This window comes from Saccostrea cucullata, unplaced genomic scaffold, assembly GCF_032062105.1.
Source record: "Saccostrea cucullata isolate Sc308-1 unplaced genomic scaffold, CSIRO_AGI_Scuc_v1 ctg9292, whole genome shotgun sequence".
NCBI classification, from domain to species: Eukaryota; Metazoa; Mollusca; class Bivalvia; order Ostreida; family Ostreidae; genus Saccostrea; species Saccostrea cuccullata.
In genome coordinates, this window is record NW_026931411.1 from 33,368 (window position 1) to 42,736 (window position 9,369).

The 9,369-nt window shown below is 33.7% G+C and overlaps 1 protein-coding gene across 1 annotated transcript; it reads left to right on the forward strand.

Moving 5' to 3' along the window:
* Positions 1 to 5,908: 5,908 nt before the first annotated feature.
* On the forward strand, positions 5,909 to 9,165 carry LOC134232531 (uncharacterized; the record flags this gene model as incomplete). The annotated part of the gene is made up of 3 exons (XM_062714508.1): positions 5,909 to 8,684; positions 8,794 to 8,859; positions 8,944 to 9,165. Coding segments are annotated over exons 1-3 (3,064 nt in total), but the record flags the coding sequence as incomplete, so codon positions are not given.
* Between the last annotated feature and the right edge of the window lie 204 nt (positions 9,166 to 9,369).

Below are 9,369 nucleotides of genomic sequence, written 5' to 3' on the forward strand. Positions count from 1 at the left end.
AAATTGCTCTAAATGTGTAAAATTCTAAAATAATTTCCTCCTAAGCTTGTATTTTGTATATTTTTGTGATGTACACATAACTCACTGTATAAAGTTAACAACTGTAGATAAAACTGTATTTATATCATTGTTTTTTTAATATTTGGCATTTTTTGAAATTAATCTAATTAATGTTTCATATTTTTCAGGCCCATGACAGAGTAAACAAAGCAGAAATTCCTCCAGGATTAAAGATAATGCTGGTCTTCTCTTTGGACCTAAATCCAGCTGATGAAATTCTATCTGTTAAAATAGTGAAAATTCAAGCCAGGAACTTCTGTTAATCAGACAGTGGCATTAAAACTGATGTGATGATGTGTGCCAAATCCATTGATGACATACATATATACAATTTAAAGTTATCTCCCACTTAGATCTAAAATGAATTAAATGGACAGAATTTAAAGTGGATTTCAAGTGATTTGTGTATTGTACATATTGATTAGATATGAGATGTATGTAAATGGCAATGCATCCCTGCTCTTTTGTACAATCTTACAACTGTTCATGATATTAAATTGTCCATATATAAATTGATTTTATAGAATAAATGAAAACATTTATTTTACAATAGTGTGATGTTTGTTTTAAGTATACTGTACTAATTGAGAGATACTGTATACAGGAAAATTTTCAACCTTGTTTTATTTTTGTCCCTTACGCCCTATCCTTAATTGGGCGAATTTAAAACTGGGCAAATTCAAATTACACTTCATAATTTCTTAAACAGAAGTATGACTTTGGCCAATTCAAAACGGGGGAAAATTGTTTACAAGTTCAAAAGGGCAAAAATAACACGGGGCGAAAATAACCCTGTATACAGTACATGTTTATATGATATTCTGTCCAAGTTGTATTTTTAGTATATACATTTAAAAAAAAATACTGCCCCTGATGTTTTATTTCTGAGGACACCAACATTCTATGTAAATAGGCAATATTTCTGTTACATGTAGTGTTCTTATTGAAGCTGAATGAAGCATATATAATTATTAATTGCATTTTCATGAATACTCTAAAAATAGATTTTTAGATCACTTGAAAATGAATATCAAACACTTATTGATGACTGGTAAAATTTTCACTGATGTGCCAAGATTAATGAATTGTAGTGACAAAAATAGTAATACCGGTGTGTCCTGATTCATTTAATTTAACTCGATATTAAAAACTTTAATGGGAAAATTCCATATTTATAAATCTGCAATAAGAGACTGAATGTGGACATGGTGGAGGTAACACATTGTTATGTAGGGTATTTTAGACTGAAGTAAATCATTTAATACACAGAAAAATAAGCTTGTAGTATTTTAAATGCCTGGGAAACACACTTTTTGACATTTTAAAATTATGTTCACTATCCATAGGATTTTAAAACCAGTACAGGGAATGAAAATGACTCCATCATCAGCATGAATTCATTAGGCCGAAATAAAAAATACTTTTGTTTCCTGTCACCCGTCCTTCCCTACATTTTACCCTCCGACCCAAAAAGTTTTTATTACATTTTCATTTTTTGGGTTACTATTTTCCTAAAGTTGACCAACAACATTAACAGAACTAATATATCATAAGTGTACAGGATACCTTTACTTTAAAAATCTTTATTAACGAACTTTCTTGTTATTACATACTATATGTTCTGGCAGTTCTGCATTCATTGAGTTTTGAAAATAAAATTTTTCCAAAATAAATTTGTTTCCCTAACCTACCTACCCTAATTTTTTTGGTCAGGGGACAGGAAACAAGAGTATATTTTCTTTTGGCCTTAAAGCGTGTTCGTTATAACCATGTTTTACTGTGTAGGTACATGTATTTCTTCCCTTATATCATGATACTAGACAGTGTAATAAATACATTTTCCTAATTGTTTAAACCAGTAGTTTAAATCATCCAATATTTATACATGCTCAAGTGTACCATAGATTAAGAGTTTGCTGCTAGCCAGATAATTCTTTTCATCTTGATGATATACATGTGAAATTAAAACTGTTAATTAAGTACTGTACAAAACAAATTTTGCAATTTTAAAAATGAAAACTTAACATGCTTAAGATGAAATTTACAATAACATTTTCTATGAATTTTCTGTTTTGTCTTAATAAGTAACCGCCCTTGGTAAAATTGTCATTTTCTGAAAATTTAGCAAAATCTTATATCATCTTTACCAAATTTTTCTTTTAGTACCACTCCTTAGGAGCTAATAGTGCTGTATTAGGGCACAATATATTTGAAGTAGGAGACAAAATAAAGATTATTTTATGTTTGTTGTAGAACAACAAAGTACACATGTAAAATTTTAACTTCATGGAAACAATGAAAACAAAATTTCCAGTGTCTAAAAATTACAATTCATTTATAGTCAGTGCCATTTTAGATAACCAATGAAATTATAATATAAATTAAATTACAAAGTGTCCCATAACATCTTTTACAATTTTATGAAATAGTGTTATCATGGAATTATTAGATTAATAGTTTTACGATTCATGTCCCATATTCACTCTTTTTCACTTGTATTATATAATGTCGTTAATAAAGTCAAATAAATAAATAAATAGAATCATAGTGTTGGCATGAACAAATGAAGTTTTTTTTTCTTTATCACCAGTAGTTTCTTTCAACAAATTCACTTTCTATAATTTTTTTTATTGTAAGTTATGAATCCACCATTACATCATACTGTTCATGTCCTCTACTGTCCCTGCCCTCTACTTTTAGGATTGAAGAACACTTGTCTTTTTTAAAAAGCAGAATTTTGTTTGAATCATCAGTCTCCAACATCACTGTATGTAGATTGTCCGGTCCTTTGAATGAAACCATATAAACCGAGATCCAGTGTCGCAGTTCATGTAGGTGTTGGTACGAAAAAGATCTCTCACTTTTCAAAGGCTTTAGTGCTGAGTACAGGTTAAAATATGCAGCCCTTCACCGAAACGTGTTGGCGTCTTCATATGAATGAATGAGATCTAGATTCTTGTGTGCGGTGATGAAGCAACAAATCTGTGGACTGTTCATATAACTCCATTTCTATAAAGTACAAAGAAGACAAGATTTATTCATTGATGATTGATTACCTTAATATTATTATTATTTTTTTTTAATCTCCCTCAGTTTTTTAAAATTTGGGAAAAAGACAATTATTTATAGCATATATAATTATCTAGTCTTCCTATTGATTAAAGTTAGTGTATCTGATTGAATTGAGATCTTATTTGCAAGGGTATAAAGGGATTCAAGTACATAAAAAAAAAATTCTACATACAGGACATAAATACTAGCTGCAGATCTGTAGCTCTCCGAAAAAAAATATTGATAGACCGGAGAGATACAGTGCCACCCATTGAAAAAAACTGTGTATTTACTGCGCACAAAATAGAGCGCTTCAGGTTCTCAATTTATTTCTCCATGTTTTTAAAACTGTAATCTCAACATATTACTAACCATGTGTTCCTGACAAATTCTTTCGCTGTTTCCACAACCAAACATTCCTCATAATTGTTGTTAATAGATTGTTTTTGATAGGCCTGAATTTAGCGAAAGTTACCTCCCGTTGGTTGCCATATTGGAGGTCGACTCGGTGATTTTTCCTCTTTTTCTTACCAAGTTTAAGAAACTAAAGCGGAAATATTTGGTGGAAAATCTTTATCAAATAATTTTTTTTAAATAAAGGAGGCTTCCAAAAATTTATATACTTCAGAAAAATAATGATTTCTAATTCAGAATAGCAAATATAAAAATTTTAAATTGGTTGAACAATGAAGGAATATGAGCGTTTGGACCTCCAGTATGGCGGCCAACGGGAAGTAACTCTTGGTCAATCGAAAACTATCTATAGTCCTCCTGACCCTGATATTGTAGTCATCGACCAGTTTGCTTATTTATACTGCCATTTTGGTTTCAAAGATAATTCGGTCCAATGCGCTTCGTTGACAACTGATGTCAACTATGAGAGTACTTTAATGAGGATAAAGAAATTTTTAAAAATCTTTCCTTTTTTGTAATTGAGGTAAGAATTTGGAAGAATTAATCAAAAACCCAGCAAACTTTTTTGTGCGCAATTAATATATACAGTTTTTTCAATGGCTGGCACTGTAGCTCTCCAGTCTATCAATATATTTTTTTTTGGAGATCTACAGATCTGCAGCTAAGGACATACAAACTACTTTGTATACACAATTTTCCACTATGAAGATGCTATTATTCATCAAACAAGGAAAAGAATATGTAGTTAAAAAGTTTTAAAATAAATGTATGCATATTTTCAAGCACATGTCCTCTCTCCTATATATCATAAATTAATTATTTTAGCTATTTCAAAATGATTTTTTGTACATACACAAATTCATTTTTCTGCACAAGTTTTTATAAAGTTTAAAAACTTTCGCATTAAAAAATATTTACACTAGATTCATTAACATAAAATCAACTATTGCATTGGATTAATTATTATGTTTTGTTCATTACAACTCAGTCTATGATTAATTGCCTGCAGATAATCTCGTCAAATGCACTTCGACTTTTATTTCTGACTTCCGTAAATTTAGAGGAAATTCGAATTGAAAAACTTCGTAGCATGCGTATGCCTATAAAACCCAATGGAATTTTGTAGTAATTAGTCATATTCACAATATCATACTTTTATTATATTGTTTAACTGATTTTTCATGTGCAAGCCCAACTACTTACCCCTTTCTCCGATCTCAATATCAGCAATCCGTGGCGTGGCCTCACCAGTAGACTCCATAGCGTTTGGTGATCAGCTGATTCAGATTTGAAAATATCACGGGGTTATTGCTATTGAATTAATTTTATAATAATCTTAGGATTATATTGGCTAATTTGTCAGCAAGAAATACAATCTTTGTATTTATTTCCGACTGAAATATAGGAATGCCTATTTGCGGTTTCGTTTTGTGAAAATCAAATCTGTAGTTTTAGTAAACCAGGATAATCCTGATTTTAAGTAGGTCAATGCTGGTTTTAAAATAGGTCAATGCTAGTTCTATCCTTTGCTTGCTGATGCTGATCCAAGTAATGCTGTTTTTTTTAATGCTGATGCTGATGCTAGCTCTATCCTGATCCTACTTATGCTGATCCTGATGCTGGTTTTTGTAACAAAATTAGTTCCCTGCACTGTAAGCAAACTTAGACTACATCAAAAATATTTCAAATGGAATGGGGGTTCCTGATTGGTTCTTGGTTACTTATAACGATAAGAAGTTTGACTTTTCTTACAATTCGAAGGAAGGGTGTGTGTGTCCAGAAACATCGTTTTCATGAAACAAGAGAAACTGATCGGACACTGCATTTATAGTAGCAACGTAATTAAGTTTTATTTTATCCTATCAGGCTTTTAATTACAACTTTCTTTTTAAGACTTTCTGGAGTGCAAACACCTTTAAAATATAACAACTAGTTATAAGAGATTAAATGTTTACTGAAAACAACGAAACAATTTGAAAGAACAATGGAATTACAACTCAATACATGTCCGAGACAAGGAATCGCTGTTGAATACATACGTACATTCAGAATTAAATCCCTCCTATTATTTAAATCGTTTGTCTTATTATCGGAATATTGTGTATTATTGTTCTGCGCTTTGGTACTCTTTGAGATTCCGTCTAAAACAAATAGGTTTACTTTTAAACTTAGCCGTCAATCAGTGCTTTGCTTGATTACTTGCGTTGTGTAACTCGTGAAGGATTATCTGGGTATTAATTTACCCTCTGTCAACAAATAGTCAAACTTGATTACGAACTAATATATGGTAAGTCAGTTTATTGTAGGTGAAATGCACCGTGCATTTCACCGAACCTGGGACCTTGGCGTGTTCTTGAATCCTTGACGAGGAAAATTCACAGAAATGGCTCGTGGAATTTCGTGTATCTTTGTACTGGGTGCATTATTTTCTCGCTTTGGAAGTGTGTCCTCAGAAACCAAACTGAATACCACTCAAAGGGAAGATTTTGCCATAAGTAGCCCGTGTGTATCAAAGATCCTGCAAGGTTTACCTTTGAACTCCCTGCTGATGTTGAAACGAGGCGAGGTTGACGGGTTAAAGGTCAAGGTTCACCGTGATCAAATGACAAACAGCACCACTGACTGGATGCTTGTTCTTGAAGATGGAATACGCAACGTTCTTTTTTCTGTGAATACTTTCAATCCAATTGCGCACTGGGCATTATCTACTTCCTTTCAAACAAACGACCTTTCGGTTTTGGAGAATCCAAGTAACTGTCTTGGTGATTTTCGGAACGATGCTTTCCGTGTAAAGATACGCCAGCTAGTCTTAAACCACATCCACAGTCATGTTTCAGAATCCATTAATGTGTGCGCAAAGGAAGTTATGAATGTATCGGGAACTGCTGTTGAAATATTTAATTGCTGCTCAAGAAATTCTAGTGGTGTTATATCTTGTCAAATAATACAGGAAGACTACTTAGTGGAAATCTTCTTTGGTTTTATTTTCGTATTGAAGATAATACTGGTAATCTTTATTGCACGTTTCATCCCAACATCTCTATATAGAAAACGTCATTGCTACAGGGAATTCATATTTTCTCTGACAACCCCTTTAGAAATTGAAATTACAAAGCGTTTTTCAACTCCACCTAATGTTTCTGAATTAAGAACTGTTAACCTAGGAACTGAGTACGTTTCTTGTGGATATCAACATCGAATGAAGCTTGGAGAGAATCTCCACCGACTCTCTGACGTCATAGAGACCATGGAAATGAGTAAAACTGAGCACTTCAAGTTGAGGGCCGTTTGGTTTAAAGGGGATCCTGATCGTCTGGTAAGGAGAAACAAGGCTCCGGTAGGATTTTTCTCCTTTCTCTATCGCCGACTTTTTCAATGCAAATGCTACGTGCACGGACGCAAACAGAAAGTGATTGAACAAAAAGAAGATAATGTTGACGATGAATACGTGTCTCTACACAACTGCTGCAAACGCAAAATATCTAAGGATAGCACATGGGAATCCTTTTTACGAAACATGATGCAAGCGTTTGCAGCCCTTTTCGCTTTCTGGATCCCAATAACTGCTATAACAGTATATTGGGATTACGAAGAAGATTTCGTTAAAAATAAACTAGAAGCAGCCAAACATAATAACCTGACGATGATGCTGCCATTGTATTCCACAAAACTGATCTCTTTATCGTTTATTCACGGTTGTTACAGTCTCTACCAGGCATGTTTTGCCGTATGGTTTTTGCCACTGTTGATGATGATTATTTTAAGAATTTCTGCAGATGACACACTTTGGAAAAGAACCGTGTGGATTTTTGTAAGAAGCCTGGTTTATGCGAAACATTTTTCCAATGTCGGAACCAGTTGGGTGGCATCTTTTCTACTGAGGTCTTTCACCAGCAATGCTTTAACAGATGTAAATGCTGTTCACATATTCCTGTGGGTGATTGTCAAGTTAACGTCCTTATTTATAGCCATACTTGTCCTTCTGTTTTGTAAGTTGTCGACCATTAACGTGTTCTTGCAATTATTCTGGAGATTCTTGGGAGAAATTGTAAAGTGTGTGAGAAAATCGAACGATGAGGACAAGCGAAGCGATATGGAGGACCTCGTTCTTGAAAAATCTAAAAATACATGTGAGAAAAGTGTGAGAGGCTTTCTTAATCTTCCTCCAATCGAGGTTGGAGAGATAGACATAGAGGGTGCAACCTTCCCTCGATCTCCTTGTGAACGATTTTGGTGGTGTATTATTTGCTTTGGTTGGTTAGCATTCCTAATTTGTGCGATTCCAATCTTCATAGACATAACGTTTATCATTGTTGACATTTTGTTCCTCATCATAATATGCCTTGTAGCAAACATACGTCACTTAGCACAGTATTATTTAATTGTACTTTTTACATACCTTTATGCATGTATGTTTCTGAAACGTGTGGAACAAACTTTTCAGCATTTTAACAACAAAGTTCAGAACTTTCTTTTGGAGAGACATACACGAACACTGATCAATAAAAACTTGCATGATGACACGATTCCAGACACAAACCGTTGTTACCAAGTAATACCGGGCAGAGGTTGTGGAAGATGCGCTGCCTGTCATGTTTTTACCACTAGAAATGGTGTACCAAAATGGAAAGCCCGCCACTTAGTGCAGTTTGTGGATGACCAAGGTGAACCTTGCATCCCAAAAAACTTCTTTTTTCAGACATGTTACATGAAGCACTTCGCTTGTCCTGGATCTCTTTCTAACCATTACTATGACGCCATGATCAAATCATTTCTTTTAGCAGTTTATATTGTAGCTGTAATTCTGTTAGTTAAAATAGTATATCCTCGTCTACCATGGTGGGGTCATCTGTTAGTTTACATTTTATTTGGTCTCCTACCACTACTCATCTTGAAAATCTTTTGTGACGGTCCAAAGCTGAACGAATATGACACAGCAGACGATATATTCAAACAGAAGTTAGAACACGTCATTCGGGAATACAAACAAGAGTGGTCCATAATTGACTTGGAAGTTTCATGTCGTGCGAAGTTGGATGACTCTATTGCGTCACTTTTGGAAGGAAATGATGACGAAAGCAACGATAACAAATGCTGGTTCCGGGCGCGAAACAAATCCTGTGTTTGCTTACACATCCCTAATAGAAAGCCAATCAATGGTATATCAATTAATTGTTCATTCTTACAAATTAAGCATTGCTTTATATGTTTCCAATGTAAATTTTTTTCAAATCAGTGTTAAAATTGTTTTATTTTAATTCAAAATAGTTGATGATACTATACAGACAGAATCTGTTCCACCGACACCAACAAGACGACCGCCATCAAGAAATGGTATTAAATCTCCAACATGTCTAAGACCTTGAAATTCTTTTGTTTTTGCATAGAGCAAGTTCCTAATGCCTCAGTGTCTTTCAGGTTTCAATGGATCCAGGATAATACGAAATCAGTGGAATCCAACCACCAGCAAGTCTCCCAGACAGAGCTCCAAATCTCTTCAGACTTCTCCACAGTCGGCAAACAGACATCCATTGCTGAAATCACTGAGTTCTTTCTCCGGAACTCACAATGAATCATGGGATACACTTGATGGCAGACCACCCACCAGGTCATCCTCCGGAAAACAGAAGAATTCTAGAGGTGAGATGAGGTCTAAAATATATATATATATATATATATATATATATATATATATATATATATATATATATATATATATATATATATATATATATATATATTCCCACCCTTGTTATGTTCCCCAAACGAAGTTGGGGAACATATTGTTTTTACTCTGTTTCTTATTAAGGTCTTCCGTCTTCACGGAAGACCTTATAGTGATTC